The sequence below is a fragment of the Myxocyprinus asiaticus genome, chromosome 15 (genome assembly GCF_019703515.2).
Source record: "Myxocyprinus asiaticus isolate MX2 ecotype Aquarium Trade chromosome 15, UBuf_Myxa_2, whole genome shotgun sequence".
Lineage (NCBI taxonomy): Eukaryota > Metazoa > Chordata > Actinopteri > Cypriniformes > Catostomidae > Myxocyprinus > Myxocyprinus asiaticus.
The window spans coordinates 6,477,916-6,496,819 of NC_059358.1; the positions used below are offsets into that span (position 1 = coordinate 6,477,916).

The following is an 18,904-nucleotide window of genomic DNA, read 5'->3' on the forward strand; positions in this document are numbered from 1 at the left end:
AATATAAAGTAAAAAATTATAAATAAAGAACATTTCTCATTCTGAAAATAAAATTAGTAAATTACTTAATTGATAGCAACCTAAATTGAGTTAGGTATTCAATTAACTTGAAATATAACAACTACATTTCCACTGGCGCAGAGCTGAGCAGGCATTTTATATTCATTCTCAATGAGAGCTAAGTGACAGGCTCGTGCAGAGGATTGCATGAGCGCCAGCGGAGCAGATTTGCTTTGGATGATGGTTAATTTTCCAGTGGGACAATGCCTCAACCCATTTGCCAAAGACTGAGAGGGAGTGAAAATGTAAACATAGGCCTAGAAATAGATAGACCTAAAATACCCCAACCATAATAAATCCCCTGCAGTTAAATTCAAATAATAGTGCTAACACATTATACAGCAACAAAACAACAGCAGTAATTCTGTGCAAGACACATTTTATTTCATGAATTAATTTCTCCAAACCTAAAATACAGAAAAAAATACCTTTATAGAAATATTTTGTGAACTAATACAACAGGTCCTGCTTTCAAAGGTCCCAATGGCTTATATATCCAAATGCTGCCTTAAAAGCTGTAGTGCCATGTTACAAATGTGACAACGGGGTTTAAACATATTCAAACGAGCAATAAAAATGAACAAAAATACTTGATACCTATGCATTATACCTGGTCATCAAAGGCAGACTGCTGGCATTGTTGAAGTCTTGAGATTGTTGGTATTGGGTGAATTAGGGTAATCTGGGTCATTTTGGATTTTTTTTTTAAAGTGATAGAGCAACTGTCGTAGAGATAAAAACCTGCATTTATCATGACTGACATATGTTGTGCTTGACACCGCAACATTCTGTCTGAATACTGAATATTTGGATGTAGCTGAGAAGAGCATGGAGAGTTGAGGGTATCTTGCTGGTTTCAAGTGCCTCTTTCAAGTCTTCTTTGTCAGAGACCTAAATGCAAATAAAAATCAACAACAAAATTGACAAAATTTCTCCTCAGTCATAACTTCCACAAAATACTTCCAGGAGTTCTGTTGCCTGTCCTGCTTGGGCAATGGTTTTCTCTCCAATGAGTTCTGCGAGAGTCTTGCCGGTCTCTCGTTCTTTTGGGTGACCATAATACAGACTTCAGCCATCCTGAATTTAACAGCTAGGATCAACTTAGTTTCAGTTTAAGTCACCACGCACATATGGACAGAATATTGATGTTGTCTTTAAAACAAATGGTGCCGTTTCCGAGGTCCATCGACAGTCAATAGCTTTTCTGGTAATAATTTTGGAATCAGCTGTAATGGCTTCTGGTTAGGTCAAAGTCAGGAATGGACACTGAACTTCTGGCTAAACTGTCCTGTAGCCAAGTTCTCTATCTTAGTGAACTCTCCAGTATGTATGAGGTGGTCCATTCACATTTTCGGGACAGGTGGCTGATGCTTCAGATAAGTGAGCGGTGATGATGTAGCAAAAAGGGGTGTGGCTCACTGACAGATTCTCTGTATTGGCCATCACCCCACAGCAGCAAGGGTGTGATATGGATTATGAGGCGGGATCAAGGCCCGTTCTCGTTGTAATGTAGGGAGATGGGGCGGTCTCTCTGGACGGGCATGTAAGGCCAGTTGTAGCTGGAGCCAGATAGCAGCATGTCCCTTAACAGGGTCTCAATGGGTGTTTTACCTACCAGGCGAACAAAGAAGAGCTGTTCGATGACAGGAGAGGAGACAATGCGCAGGGAGGGCAGCCGTAACAACAAACGGCCAAATCGGTTGGGTTGATTGGGATACTGGTTCCGCACATACTCCTCAAGAGCACACTGAGACTTTTCCTGGATGCTCTCCACATGGGCTACATCTGAAAGACCCATGGCATCTAGAACAGAAAGTAAAAACAGATGACAAAATCAGTTGATAAAGATCTGAAAGTTCTGAAGATCCTCCAGACACCCTTTTAGTTCACTAACAAACATACGTTTAGTTCCTGCAAGAACTCTAAAGAACTCTAAGGACTGTCAATGGTTCCTTCAGTAGCCCCATCAGTAGGGAAAGGTTTTGAAGCTCTTGAAATATATAGTATGCTATGGAGAAGTAATATTATTATATTACGTTGTTTAAGTACATAATTAGGATATTTGAGGCTCCTTTTAAGGGTCCCTGGAGAATCTACAGAGGGCTCCGCTGTTGTGGCAGCTTAGGAACCCCAAATGAGCCCTTCTGAGCAGGGAGTTTTGCTATTTCAGTCACAATCATTCCTATCAAGTGTATAAAATCAAGCATACAGCCATGCAATCTCCTAGCAGAATGGGGTGTACATTTTTTGTAACAGATAATGCCCCTGTGCACAAAGCGAGGTCCATAAAGATATTGTTTACTGAGTCTGGCATGGAAGAACTTGACTGGCCTGCATAAAGCCCAGACCTTAACCCCACTGAACACCTAAACTTGACCGATGACTATGAGCCAGGCCCCACTGCCCAACATCAGTGCCTGACCTCACTGAATGGGAGCAAGTCCCAACAGCCACGTTCCAACATCTAATGGAAAGCCTTCCCAGAAGGCACAGTAGAGTTGAAGCCGTTATGCAAGTAAAGTCACATATGGGTGTGGCATTCAGCTGTCCACATACTTTTGGCCATGTAGAGTATTTTACTCAAGTATGTAAAATTGTCTGAGGGGTTTTAACCCATGACCTTCTTCTCTATTCTCTCTGTCACGCTACTGTCATTGGTGTACGCATACACTTAGTCCTGCTGAGCTTTAGTTCTAATAACAATAGATTAATTGCTTCATATTTCTATGAGTGCGAGGAGACCCACTGAGCGGACACAACTGGCGCTTCTGTTTATACTGCATGAGTCCAGATAAAGACATCTACAGTTACTACAGCCACCGTTTTGTAAGGAGGGGGCACTGATTCATCAGTCTCGGGCATAATGTCACTGCTGACAAGCCTTGCGTGCTTCTACTGCAGTTCTTCTAGTGCCGGCGTAGCACTCTCTCCCTTTGTGTCTCACAGTGTGAACACATGCTGAGAACTGCCACCACACCGCGTCGGGCAATCGGGGCAACTGGCTGATATTAGAGGTCCGTCAGGGGATATAAGGTGATAGGAGGTTTGAGCCGAGGTTCCGGGCCACAAGAGTTTGTCTGTCCCTGTTAGCTCATGCTGGTGGGTCTCATCAGGGGGTGGAGGGGGGCTTTGGCTGCAATTGCAGCATGGATCACATTGATGCCCTGGGCTACAGAGGTTATGTAGGTCACGGCCAGACTGAGGCAAATCTATCTAGCAGCAACTCTGCATGCATAATTCAGTTGTGTTGGTTGGAGTCAGGGTGGGGTGGGGTTCTTCTTGCCTGGTTTCAATAATAGATGGAAACGTGGAGGATTGAGTGATAAAAAAAAACTAATCGAGAGCGGTGGGTTCAGTCATCCATTTGGAAAAGTGCAGCTCTGGACTGGAAAAGGGTTTCTGACAGGTAGAGCAGGGAATCAGAAATAATCTAAACCAGTGGGCAAGAGTCATCTCAGAGTCTGGAGTTCTGTACTTGAGTGTTTGGCATTAGCAAAGGAAATTCTACCCATCTTGAATGTTGCACCCTTAGTGAAACATTACTGTGGTGATAATCCGTTAGTACGTTTACTTGCACTTTAAAAGTTAAATTTCAGTCCGACTAAAACAATAATTAGTCTTTTTATAATGTCACATATGATTTTTGCAAAAGTTGGATTAACAGTCCTAGATAATGCAATTGTAGCTCGGCTTCGTCCAGCATGTAGTTAATTGGATCACAGCTGCATTCTGCGTTGTGCACATGCATGCTCCAAAAGACAGGTGATGGGCGAAGTGTATTTAACCTGCCGTATTTTTCGTCCTTCCATCAAATATTCGATTAAGGTTTGCGTTATGTATACATGAACAGACAGGTGAAGGCTTTAGCTTGACTATGCAGAAACCCAGTTACAATTGTAATTGCACATGTAAATGTACTGTGTTGGGGATAACAAGTTACAAGTAACGCATGTTATAATCAGGTTACTTTTTGGAGTAACAAATAAAGGGATAGTTGCATGCAAATTATGTTGCATGATACATTTTTAATAAGAAACTTCTAAATAACAAACTCCTTTCTATCACTGATGGTGAGAAATGTTTTCAAATGTTGGTCTATACACACATGCCTCAGATGGACGTCATTGGCTGCCGTGTCTCACAGTTTTTTCAGCATCTTGCCGAGCATTCTGTTCCATTCCGTTGTGCTACATCTAGCCATTTTTGAATGTAATAACGCACCCCATGTGAATGGCCCCTTATGCATTACTTTACATAATAAGTAACAATGTAACTTAGTTATTAGTTGTTTTTATTAGGAGTAACATTATAATGTAGCACTATGTTTCAAAATGAACATTTCCCAATACTGGTGATCATTGGTCATCACATTGTACATGTTGCTGTGGGAAATAAACCACAATCACTCATCAAGGCTAATTCGATCCAAATAGACAATACTATAGCTCATTTTAGTTATTGTTATCAAAATGAATTCAGAATTCACATACTGTAAATGCTAATCAAATCATGTTATGTTTAGTTTTGTTATTCTTACCAGACGTGAAAAGTACAATGGACTTCAGGCAGGAGTACTCGGCCGTGTCTACCTGAAGGGCTTTCAGTTTCTCCACCTGCTCTTGGAAGACACGTATGTGGTCCATGAAGGCCACCACTCGCTCGGCTGACATGGGGGAGGCATGTAGACCAGCTGCAGCCAGCAGGGGAGCCACATGCAGTGGCATAGAACACTGAGCAGCATTCAGAACAAACAACTCACTCCATGACATGCGTAAGAGCGCCACCTAGACACAAAATCATGGTAAACACATATGAGAAACAGCACAAGCATTCATATAAACTTTTGCAAATGAAAAATTACATACATACTGTTCATGAAATCAACAATATGTACAGTATTTTTTTTTACGTAAAGTCAACATGAAATCAAAAACAAAAATAGATAGTTCCGACTCTAAATTCTTGATCAAATGCACTGTCTTCAAAGCCGTTGTAAAATACACACCTGTGACTGCGCATTCTATATGAATTTAGATTATAAATCTATAAGTTAATACATTGCTAGGCAACTGTAAACAGCCTACAGTTCAGGAAAATGAATTATATATTGACAGAATATATTATATAATATATCATATTGGCAGAAGAAATGTTTATTCTGATCTTTATAAATGAATTTCACTTTTCATTAAACTTTGTTTTTTTATCATATTTCTGTCACTATTGTTTTATAAATCAATAAGTCACTCAAGGTTGCATGTTACAGTGATTTTACTACAGTTAAAGAGGTTTTAGGGGGTTTGAGAACATCCCTTACATGTTATTCCAAAGAAAACAAAATGCTTGTCTTGGTAACTTTTCTTTTTGGCTGACATAATGAAACCTTCTTATTTATCAACTCCTTCCCTCTGACTACCAGTCAGATAGAGACCACTTTTTACAGTATGATTCTTTGAATTTGTGATGGATAAAATTAAGTCCTGAGATTTTTTTTTTCTTTTTTAATATCCTGTTTCACTCGGAAATACACCAGTCAGCCACAACATTTAAACCACCTGCCTAATATTGTGTAGGTCCCTCTCGTGCCACCAAAACAGCGCCAACCCGCATCTCAGCATAGTATTCTGAGATGCTATTCTTCTCACCACAATTGTACAGAGTGGTTATCTGAGTTACCATAGACTTTGTCAGTTTGAACCAGTCTGGCCATTCTCTGTTGACCTCTCTCATCAACAAGGCATTTCTGTCCACAGAACTGCCACTCACTGGATGTTTTTTGTTTTTGGCACCATGAGTAAATTCTAGAGACTGTTGTGTGTGAAAATCCCAGGAGATCAGCAGAAACATTGAAACCAGCTGTCTGGCACCAACAATCATCCATACGATTATCTAATCAGCCAATCATGTGGTAGCAGTGTAGTGCATTAAATCATGCAGATACGGGTCAGGAGCTTCAGTTAATATTCACATCAACTATCAGAATGGGGAAAAAATGTGATCTTAGTGATTTGGACTGTGGCATGAATGTTGGTGCAAGATGAGCAGGTTTGAGTATTTCTGTAACTGTTGATCTCCTGGGATTTTCACACACAACAGTCTCTAGAATTTACTCCGAATGGGTCCAAAAACAAAAAACATCCAGTGACTGGCAGATCTGCAGATGGAAACGCCTTGTTGAAGAGAAAGGACAACAGAGAATGGCCAGACTGGTTCGAATTGACAAAGTCTACGGTAACTCAGATAACCGCTCTGTACAACTGTGGTGAGAAGAATATCATCTCAAAATGCTATTCTGAGATGTGGGCTGGCACTGTTTTGGCGGCACACGGGGGACCTACACAATATTAGGCAGGTGGTTTTAATGTTGTGGCTGACCGTGTATGTCACATTACAAGTAAAATGGGTTGGGAACCCCATTTCATGTTGAAATTTACCATATATTCCTGACCTATGAACCAAGCGGCTAGATTAGAACATGTCTAAGAGAGTAACATTGGTTCTGAAAAACTTGCTTTACCTGGTCCATGAGTTGTAGGTCAGGAAAGAAAGGGATGTTCTTCGCCCACTCCACAGCACTAAAGAGCAAACGGGCGGCCAATTCACAGATGTTTTCGATGCCCATAAGGTTATTGGACTGCATGCACTGAGCTCCATATCGGGAGGTGGGGTACGGCTCGGCTCGCAAGAGCAGCGAGATGAAGCCAGAAAGATAAGGCTGTCCGTTGTATGGGTCACTCCCGTTGGTCAGGTACTGTCCTGGACTGGATTGCGAGTTGGACATACGACCCCTTTGGACAGCTAAGGAAAGGAAAGTAAAAAGCAAAGTGCCATTAGAAGTAGATATTAATGTGTTTACTTGTTACACAACACTGTAATAAAGAAAGGTACAGGCTTACAAACTAAGCCTTAACCAACTGCCAGTACAGATCAGCCAAGTCCATTCTAGAAGTTTTCTAAGATACAAATACAGTCTGCATAGAATTTGTGAAACACATTAAGGAGACAACAACTCTTTTGCTTTTCATCAATAAGTAATGAACGAGTGAACACTATGAGTGTAATGGGGTTTTTGATACTTCCTCAAACAAATGGCTCGGCAAAACAGGGGACATTCCTGCAATGATGCGGCTCAGAGCCCATTTGGGTAACGCCTATTTAACTATCCTGCCATCTGGCCAATAACTCCATTTACTACTAAACAGAATGAGCATGAAAAGGACAGAAAATACGGAAAGAAAAAGAAAAAAAGAGTGTGTAAGAGAGAAAGAGAAACCCAAATGAAAAAGTTCTCATTTATGTTTCATTTAAGTATCAACTTTGTCTCAGAATTTTCTTCCTACGGGGATGCTCCAGAATATGACTTTACATCGCACATTGACAGTCATAGGAATTACAGACATGGACCTATTTTACACAGTACTGGAGACCACAGGTGTCTTTGACCACAAATCGCACCTGAGATTAAGGGTATGCCAAATTACCCAGATATGAAATACATTCATTTTCTCTTAGGGAGGAAAGGACTATGAAGATTCAGAATCTTTTGAAAAGCCGCCACTGTATTGTTATGGAAATGAGACTTTCTAATGAATGCTCCAGTAGAGGTTTATAATTTTCAAATGAAAGGATTACAGAAGCCTTTCCTATTTCTTGCTTTACACTGTTATCCACAGTTTTCCTGAGCAACTACTGGATGGCACCATGTTGATTCTAATTGCATGTTTTCTGTTTCTGGTCTCGTGACGCAATGTAAAGTGTTATTTGGAGTAAAAACTAATTTCAGGCTCATCTTTTGCAGTTGTTGGCTGTCATAACAACTCAAAGTAGTTAATCATATCAACATAACTAACCTCAGACCATAGCTTCATGTCATGAACAAGAAATTGGAAACAGGCGAATCGTGGAACACTTCCACATTCAGGAAAAGACTAAAGAATGGTGTTGTTAACTAAGTGTGTTGTGGACAGTCCCTAGTGCAGCTATCTACAGTAAGTCTATGCATAGTTACATACTGGAGCAAAAACTAAATCTTCCATTGGTCAACAAATAAGTAGTCACACCTCAAACTCAAGCTATTGGTTGAGCCAATGTCACTGTGTCAGATTGGTCAGGATCCACAAACAAACAGCAATGTTTTAACAGCACCACAGAGCTGCAGCCTTAACACTTCTAAAGCAAATCAACTTATGAATAGCTTCCTTAAAGTTGTCTCTGCATATTAAAGGGATAGTGCACACAAAAATGAAAATTATCTTATCATTTACTCACCATCAAGCCATCCCAGTATGAGCAGTATGACCCTGTATTATTTTCTTGCATCTGCAGAACACAAACAAAGATTTTTAGAAGAATATTTCAGCTCTGTTGGTCCGCTCAATGCAAGTGAATGGTGGCCAGGCCTTTGATGCTCTAAAAAGTAGATAAAGGCAACATTAAAGTAATTCATACGACTCCAGTGGGTTATTCAATGTCTTTTGAAGCGATCCAGTTGGTTTTGTGTGAGAAAAAAACTAAATATAACTCCTTTTTCACTGTACATCTTGCCATTGCAGTCTTTAGGCAGGATTATGATTTCAAGCTCAGTTATACTTCCTAGTGCCTGACCCATGTGCAGAGCACTAGATGGAGCTATAGGAAGTGTAATCGAGCTTGAAATCATGATTGCCAAGGAGACTGCTGTCAAGATGTACAGTGAAAAAGAGTTACATTTTAGTTTGTTCTACCCATAAACTAACTGGATCACTTCAGAAGACAGTGATTTAACCACTGGAGTTTGATGAACTATGATTATGCTGACTTGATCTGCTTTTTGGAGCTTCAAAGGCCTGGCACCCATTCACTTGCACTGAATGGACCTACAGAGCTGAGATATTTTTCTAAAAATCTTCGTTTGTGTTCAGCAGAAGAAAGAAAGTCATACACATCTTAGATAGCATGAGGGTGAGTAAATGATGAGAGAATTTTGAGTGAACTAACCCTTTAAGCAGCCATATGGAGGAAGTGTTTCACCTTTTAAACTAAAACCGGCACCAAACAAAATTACAATCTGTTTGAGCGACCTGACTTTGTCAAAGAAAACAACATTGGCTCAATGAATGATTTAAGTTTGGGGCAGGTTTACATGTTTTGGGGGGGGGGGGTGCAATCTGTGTGATGCTATTAGTGGTACAGAAATTGTCTTTTGATTTGATTACAAAACGTGCCATTAATTCTGAAGCTGTAGTAGGACAATTCGCTTCTCTAAACGATATTATTCAGTTCTTAAGTGGTTACCACAAAGTGATGTAAAATTATTATTAACAGTGTTATTATTATCTCTCTTTATTTCTATATTTGCATAAAACATAGAAAAAGCTAAGAAAAATCGCAAACACTCAATCTCAACTCAAAACTACATTCTTTCGAGGCTCTGATAAAAAGTGATCATGCTTAACGTGTGCCAGGGGATTAACATGTGACTCCTACTCCAAGGTCAAAAGTTATGCTAGCTGGACTTTCCTGTTCCTCCTTTTTTCTCTCTTTCTCTCTCTCTCAATGTTTTCCATTCTCTGAAACTGGTTGGTTGTGATGAAGCTCAGGCACACCAAAAAAAAAAAAAAAAAAACAAGGAGGTAGAGCAGCGAACAATAATGTTAGCAGAGCAAAAAATTTGACATTGAGGTGTTGGGCCACATTTCTGCACAAATGTTTAACATCACTCATGAGTCCAACTTCACTCATCCATTTATACATTTAAATAAACCTACTGCCACAACTATTTACAATTAAGAAACATTTAAACTTACTGTGATGAAATGTGATATATGTCTGAAGACAGATCTGAAGACTCTACAGTGGGGTCCAAACTTCTGAGATCACTTGTCAGAATGCCATCATTTTGTATTCCTTCCTAATTTTATTACATTACTGATGTTCTCCAGCAGGATTTAAGAATGTTCCAAAGAGCATCTTGTGTGCTTCAATGGTAGCAAGAAATTCTGACTGTCTACAAAGGAGTTAACATGGTCAATGTCACAAGTTTGCTTACATTTTATTAGTGACCTAGAAATGGTGCCAAATATTGCCAAATATATCTAAAATATATTTTTTTTCTAAAACTTTAATTCCAAGTTTAAAAACATCCAGACTTTCAATGTGGTCTCAGACTTTCTGACTCCACTGGATGTGAAGAATCTGATGTGTTAATGTTAAACAGCAATAATCAGCAAGAAAGGAAGAGTCACCTCTGCCGTAGGTCACCTGTTCAAACTGGTAGTACAGCAGGATTAGTCAATCTTCCAGGTGGCAGGGTGATATTTACCCACAGAGAGCTGACAAATTTGGACTTTGCAATGATCCTGTCTATTATTAATGTTTACTTTCCATTGACCTATATTTCACCGAGTGACATACAGGTCATGGGATGAAGTCACAGTTTCAGCACGTTTGTCAAGACTCCAAGCACAAGCATGTGGCGAACAACTGCGTTGTTGCACCCTGCACAATTCTTCATGAAACTATTAAAGATGCTCGGATTACATATTAAAAATATATATATTTTGTATATATACATATGCTTGATTCCCACCCTTTGTGTAAATCTATGGGATTCTTCCACCCGTTTTATCGTCCGCCAGTGGAATATCTCAAGTCTGACTGTTTAGAAAAGTACTGGCACACTTTTTCTCAATAATTCACACTATTTCACGCATCATAGCATAAATGGGGTGGAGCTTATCGTGTGGCAAAATCTAATATTTAGGCTTAGGGATTTGAACAAACCCCTAACTTTAAGTGTAAGCAATAAAAATAGTAATACTTACCTAAAAATAAGAATAATGTGATTGGAGTAAGAAGAGATATGATATTGTATGTAAACAAGTGTGAAAGCTCTTTTTAGTGTGAATGTCAGACTTTTCATTCAGTCTATATACTGGTCTTTTCTCGCTTTGACAAAGGTCACGGCATGATGCACGGAACATTCCAGCAGCCGCACAAACTTGCAGAACTGACAAGGCAATCACGCTTCTTTCTTTCAATCAGAGGCACCCTTTGTCAGGCTGGAATGTCAGTCATGTCAAGAGCAGCCGTAAAGGTGTAAAAACAGGTAAAGTGATCTAAGAAGAGCAGTGAAATATCAGCCGTAAGGAGGAGTAGCAGTTAATATGTGACTCTAAGAGAGCACTAGCTGAATCCACAAGTTCTTGAGTTGCAACATTTTGGGTTCTTCAGATCAGTGTGTTGGTTCCAAGAAGTTTCAGAAATCAATGTTATTTTAATTAAGTGGCAATACTGGACCCCCTGGAAATGATTTTAACAACACACTCTCACTGCAAAATCGTCAGGATTCATACGACTTTTCTAAATTTGGCTAATTCGTATGATATCGTGCGACTGCACTCGTTTGAATTCCTACGCCTTTTACTACAGCCAATAACGTCGCTGGACATCGTTTCCGTCTAATACGCGACAATTACTTGCTTCTGTCACACACAACAGCTTCCTATCATGTTTACACACTCTATTGATTGGTTAGGTTTAGATGAAGGGTTTGGGTAAGGGCATAATATTAATAAGTATGTCCTTAACGTCTCATGCACGAAACTCGCGCTTACTTCCGCATTAGACATCCGGGAATTTGCACGTGATGAAGTCGTACGAGTTTATGCGAACAACATCGTGCGAGACCATACGAAATTGCCAACTTGTAAATTAGGTACGACTTTTCATGAGATCGGGTTGGATTTTAAAGTGCATTTTACCTTTATGAGGGCTTTTTTTTTTCTAACCATAAAGAAACACAGTATGTCCTTCATATATATAAAATACTTCAACTGAATCAAATGAAATGAAAAAGTTCTCAATCTGGGCAATTATGGCTGTTATCTATAAAATTATATCAACATTAAATGCAAAAGATATCATGACGCAATAAACACTCTGCTAGGATACATTTAAAAACAATTGTGATTAGATTAGATTAGTTCTCTGTCTACCGTCATTGTAGATTTGGATGTAATTGCAATTTTAAGAGTGTTTTCAGAACTGATTTTTCATCAAAACCAGTTCATATTAGCTCCATATTCAACAATACTCACCTCTGAGACACTGAATACAGATTGCTAACAGCTATATTATGAAATATATTATATATTAGGCATATAACAAATACTATGGAGCATTTTTGTCATTTTTAGGAGGTATTTTTGCTCCAAGCACTGGTTCATTTCTGACCCTGGTTGTAGGTATCTGGTACCTGGTATATCTGGTTTTCTAAATAACTTTAATAGGTTGTCCTGTAGCATCAGAGTTTAAAATCCTGTATTTTTCAAAGTGTAGGTCACAATCATCTACAAAAAAAACTATTAAAAAAGAAAAAGGAAACAGCACTAAATCACACATCTACTGTATATGTGAAGGTCTGTATAAACCACAGTGGAATCAGCAACATGGTTTGGCACCATTCATTACCAAACGCACATGATGAGCTTGTAGGAGTAGAGAGTGGGATTTCTGAGTGCTACAGAAAAACAAAGAGCCTCACAACGAAATGCATTTGACCTCAGTCAACAAGCATAAGCTATACCAAAGTTCAAGAGTACAGGAGTTTCATTTGAAAGGCTACCAATGATCTATGCTGTCAAATATCTGAGTGATATCTGAGGCATTGGTCTGATCTCCAGAATTGCTGAACTAACTTTGTTAAGAATTAATAAAGAAAAGGACAAATTATTAGCAATTGTGAATGATTAGCTCATGTACCCGCAAGAGGCTGGTTTACAACAACCTGATATATAATTCACTCAAAATGTTTCAGGTAAAAGCTATGTTGAGAATCCCATAACCAGAAATTATACCATACATAACCATATTATAACCATGTTAGCTGCTTAGTACCCATATTAGTAGCTACAGTCCTTTTCAAGTAACTGCACTGCATAATTCAGAAGAAATATAACTTATGAATGAAAAGAAGAAGTGATTCTGTGTGTCTATTTCGTCGCTACAAACACAGCACGAACTGGCCTGAAGAGTTTCAAATATTTGCATACTATTGGTTTGAACCATATGCATACGGACAGGCAAACACACTGAATTTAAAAGAAGCAATAAAATGTGTCTTGACTACACTCTTGAAGCGGTTGATATCTTCACAAAATTCGAATAAAAGTGCAAAAAGTGTAGGCTGCACAAAGGCACTATATTCTAAATTATTTCAATTCATAACGCTTACGTTTTAGGGACCTATTTTCAAATATATGCATTGCACACAAGGACCATTTTCAACTGTGTGTAGAGAGAAATAAAACATTAAAAACAGCTAAATATAGCAAATGGTCAATGAAAAAACTCAGAAACTAGATCTGATTTTGACTGTCAACTTCAGATAATGGGTAAAAAGTTTTGTTTGTTTTATAAACTTATCCCTGAAACATCCCTGAAGGATATTTGGGATGGTTATATGTGCTTTGTAGCATGCATAATATACAGAATAATTCTGGACCCCATATTTGTCATTGAATATGCAGATAGCAAAACTATCTTTGCCCATATTCACATCAGGTCAACAGACTAATGCATCAGGAGGTTTCCTGGGTTCTTTCAGTTCAGAAGGCATGACTAGATACACTTTTCATGCAGTGTTTTTCATAAACCACATGAATGTGGAACTCTGCATAGTTCTCACAACCAACTGGAGAACGGAAAACAATTCATCTACAACCATAGTAACTTAAACCTCACTTTAAATGGACTGTTTAAGATGTTTACTGATCACACCTACAAGTTACGATTTAGGCTACAAATGGCCTAAACGTGGAATTTATTTGTCTCGTTTGTAGAAATGTTTATTTCTCTTGCTGTTTAATTTTTCAGGCGCAAAAATTAAAAGGACAAATTGTCGGAATTCCGAATTCTAAACATTCTCGAACGACACAAATTAGCAGTAGCCTATTAAGTAACGTATGGTTCTTTGAAGATTAAAAAAAGTTCTTAATTTTACGTGATAGCTTCTCCAGATCAGCATAGTGGTGGGTTGGGTTCTTTAAAGCTCGGGGGTAGGGTTTTTTTTTTTCTTTTCTTCAAAGAACTGCAGAATAAAACGCTCTTTGCGGAATTTAGACTGCAAAACCTTTTTGATTCTAATTGGGAGCTTAATTTAACAGTGACATCAATATATCAATTACAGAGAGGTTTTCCCTTAAGTTAGGTTATTTGGGTCCTATAGGTCTTACGGCAATTAACACAAACCGAGCGAACGAGTCAGTCGTTCGTGCACACGAATTGACGGATTCAATGTGGAACGGTATGCTTTTCGCCAAAATACCGGTTACTATGCAATTTATGTGATACCTCTTGACAGAAAAGCAAAAAGCAGACATATAAAAGCAAACCAAAAGAATGAGAACTGATTCTGAAGGCTTCTCGTTCAAACTTCGTAAGAAATCATAGCTTATATTTATATGGTTTACAGTGCCTAATTTTTGTCAAAGTTGTGGCTCAAATTATGGTTACCATGGAATTTCTTTTTTTCTTTTGCACTATTTTATTACACTGTTAATAATACTTTTACATCATTTTGTGGTGACCACTTAAGAACTCAATATTGTAACTTGTAATAAAAACTGAAGCAGATTGTCCGACTACAGATTCAGAATGAATGGCACTTTATGTAATCAAATCAAAGGTTTATCAACAACAGCATGCAAGAGCAATAAATGTCCAATCTTACCCTCTCTCCTCATTCCCACTTTCAAGCACTTTTTCAGTCGACAGTATTGGCACTGGTTCCGATGGTGCTGGTCAATGGGACAGTCGCGGTTCCCGCGGCAGGTGTAACTCAGGTTTCGTCGCACCGAGCGCTTGAAGAAGCTCTTACAGCCCTCGCAGGTAAACTGGCCGTAGTGTTTGCCACTGGACTTGTCCCCGCACACCATGCAGTCCACATTGGGGATTTTGTCCCCGGAGAGCGCGTCGTTACCCGGGGTTGAACCTGAGGGAGTTCCTGGGGTCCCGCCGGGCTCCTGACTGCAAATCTGCAGCTGGGACCCGGGATCCGCCGAAATGTTCTCTTGCCACTGATTTACTACCATTGCCATGCTATCCCGTAACACTTTTGGGGTTACAACAGATACAGTTGAACTCTTTTCACGCGGGGTGGAGGTTACAAACGATCCTCGATGACGTTTGAGTAGTTCTCCAAGACCTCTCTATAAACAACAAATGGATCAAAACTTTAGATCTCTAATCAGAGTAACTCTTGGGATATTTACCAAGTAAATAGACGGTGGCATAATTCGCACTGCGAATTTTCATTCTCAGTGCGGAAATCCCCAAAACATGTTCGACTTGGAGTATCAGTCGCTCCGAAATAGCGTCAATAACGACTGAGGATGTCCGTACGATTACACCAGTAGCCTACCGTCACAAGAGGACCGCAGCGATCAGTTCAAAACTTCGCGATCTTCTCGAAATCCCACGTGTGACCTTTCACTTCAATTGCGAAATAAGTTGCGATTCGGTCGTTGATATTAGGCTATCATTGGGTTTCTATTGGACCCGATAAAAAACAAAGTTTCCAAAAAACATAGCCTATGATGATGACGATTAATCGCAATCTTCTTTTCGCAAACAAGAAATATTAGGCTATTGTGTAAACACAACACGTAAATAAAAACACACGCGCGCTACTTTTATAAGCGCTGACACAGTTCTTTGTACCGGGAAAGTTCGTAAAGTATCCGTCAACTCCCGCACGACAAAGATTGTGGGTTGTTTAAAAGCGGAGATCTTGTGCCCGTTCAGTGTGTTTCACCAGCCAGCTGTCCGTCCCATCTCTGAGAATCGTAGTTAAGAATTCGGTGAAAGTGACACTAAACAGCCGTGGTTGCAAAAGCACCACCCAGCATACCCATAAAAGGATATAGTGACCATATTAGGTCACTACGCTTTCTCATAGGGCGGGGCTTGTAGACTTTAAGATCATCAATTGGTCAGCAGAGGTGCGAAAAGAAAGCCTTTGTCCAATTGGACAAAGACGCTGCTCTTGCACAATTATATAATAAATAATAGCCTATATATATATATATATATATATATATATATATATATATATATATATATATATATATATAAAAACATTTTGAAATTACTATTATTAGCCCATTTAAAAAAAAAAAATAATATATATATAATTTATTTTTTGTTTAAATGGGCTAATAATAGTAATTTCAAAAAGTTTAATAAACCTTACACAGAATGAATTAATCTAATAGGAAAGCATATGTTTGTTAATGCACTTTTAATTTTTTTTTCTTTTTTTTTTTTTTTTTTTTTAATAGCTAAAATACAGCAAAAGTCATTTTCATGTGAATGAAAACGCTGCAAAATAATTTTGCATAATGACGTCTACTTAATTATAACAGGAGAAAACAAAAGCGTTGGGATTGGTCCACATGTTAGGTCGTTTGTTTTATTAGTGTGTTGTTGAGGTGTAAGAGTTTACACCATTTGACAAAGGCTTCTCGCAGGAGTCTACACCTCTGTTAGTTTAGTCTGTAATGAGCATATTGGCGAGCTGTTAATGCACAAAAGGCCACATGCGCATATTACAGTAGTGAAATGCACTAGGCTTTACCACTGAACCTAAAAAGCTGTCAAACATGCAGTTAGAGGCATCGAAATAAATTATTGATAGCATAGTTTAAAAAACAAAACAAAAATACATCAGTTGCTTATGTGCAGTAAGAACTGGCCTTCATTCTAAATGATCTGACATTAGTTCAATAGGAATGCATTCTTTTAGATTGACCTCAAAATGAATTTAGTTGTGCAAAATAATTTTACTTTGTTATGTAGTCAACTGGATTTATGTCAGATAGGCTATATTTAAGGTATCTGTAATATCTTAAACTTACTTCATGATAATCATGCATTTTATCATTTTACTGTTTACATTTTACTTTAGTGTGTCCAAACTATTTCAGACAGTGAAGGTAAAATGTGTTACTGAGCAAACACTTCACGTCCCTTGCTATATCATGTAAATGATATTTATGAGGAAATTGATATGGTAAATAACTGCATGGGGAAAATCACTCGTTAGTTAGTTCTTACATAATCATTTGTACTGGGACATGGTAAACCATGGTAAATGGTACATTTCTTAATATGGTTGTAATGGTTAGGATATCTAGTAACTAGGTAATAGAGACAAAGAAGGTGATATAAAGCAATAATTGTGCAACAATACAAGCAAAAATTTGACTATTTTGTTAGTTAGGTACAGTATGTATTATTGCAATCTGACATGATACATTTAAGCAATACAACAAAACCACAGTGATGTATTTATTGTTTTCCCACCTTCTCCAAAATCTTCTAAAGTGGGACATGTTCCCTCATTGAGTTCAGAGAGTGCAGTATCCCATTCACCAGTGCAAAGTAAACACTCATCTTGGTGTTGATGCCTTAGCAAAACTATAGCAATAAAACCATTATAACACTGCCCGCATTATTTACAATGAATTAAAACAAATGAATTAAAATGTTTAATTTATAAGTATATGGTAAATAAATGGAAATGAAAGAAAATAAATTATTTAGATATACTCATGAAACATATGGTCCCCAATTAAGCAGCAGGCAAAGAAAAGAGCTTGATGTTATTGTTGTCCCTGTTTAGCATGGCGCTTCTACTGCCAGAGGCCATAAAGTTGCACTTTAGCTTAGCTTAATTGTTGTCACATGTAACCCTACCTGTCCTCCAATTAGCCTTTTGACTGGCTATTAGATCATTCTGTGGCATACTGACCAAGGGCGTTATTTGGTGGGGACAGTGATTATGTGTAATTCTATACAGTGCCAGCATTTAAGAATGTCTAAATGAAGTGAGAGCTGTTTTCTAATATTGTCAAATATTAAAAGTTCTGCGAAACCAGGCACTTATAAAGGATTAATTCACCCAAGAAAGCAAATTGTGTCATTTTTTACTTATCCGTGTTGTTTCAAACCCATTATTTTTAGTTGAGCACAAAAGGAGAATGTTTTGCATTCAACAACAGTTTAAAAAGACCAGGGGCTGTCAAGCTCCAAAAAGGAAGAAAATAAGGCCAAACTTGAAGTCATAATTCACTGAAAATCTTCCCCTGTGCTGTAGCTCTCAAATGTCATTCTCTTTTATCAGCATAGAGTATTCAAATTGGCACATGTTTGAGTTAGGATGACATTTGGAACGAAATGAGGGTTAGTCATTTTTGTGTGGAAATTTCCTTTAATGAGCATAACTAATTCATCAAAAGTGCCATCAGAAATCTCCTTTAATTGAATAAAGGTACGTGAAAATGTTATCAAATTGAATGCTATTATCACGACCAGCACATACATCCATGTATCACATGTATCTTTGGGTCAAGTTGATTCTGAAGATAAATGCACAGGGATCGCAGACCTACATGAGATGACTGATGACTGGAGGAACTGGCACAGTGACTCTGAGAATGAGGTCAGGGAGTAAACATGACCACATAGCATGGCCTAGGAAATGCAAAAGCCACTGGTTTGCGGGTTAATTTATGAAAGCTCTGACAGTTTGTGACCCATGATTCAGTGCCCCCGTTTCTGAAGTAAAAGTCAACCCAGTCCAAAATTGTACCCATTAACAATCGCATAGGTGACCTGAGTGTGAAGTCCACGTCTGTTTGGAGGGACAAAGTTAAATTTAGAGTATAGTGAATGATCTGTTATCATCTATTTACTATTATCAGATCAAGCAGCTCAGAACAAAGAGTTACATTATTTCTCTCTCGCTTTGAGAGTAAATAGTTTCATTTATAAACCATAATCATAAAATCAACTTTTAAACAAA

The 18,904-nt window shown here is 38.4% G+C and overlaps 1 protein-coding gene across 1 annotated transcript; it reads right to left on the reverse strand.

The window, feature by feature from the left end:
* Positions 1-428: 428 nt before the first annotated feature.
* On the reverse strand, positions 429-15,872 carry LOC127453165 (nuclear receptor subfamily 2 group F member 5). Its single transcript, XM_051719366.1, has 4 exons — positions 14,771-15,872; positions 6,578-6,858; positions 4,598-4,844; positions 429-1,863 (listed from the first exon to the last, which is right to left on the reverse strand). The coding sequence occupies exons 1-4, from the start codon at positions 15,135-15,137 to the stop codon at positions 1,547-1,549; spliced, it is 1,212 nt and encodes a 403-aa protein (XP_051575326.1). The 5' UTR covers positions 15,138-15,872; the 3' UTR covers positions 429-1,546.
* Between the last annotated feature and the right edge of the window lie 3,032 nt (positions 15,873-18,904).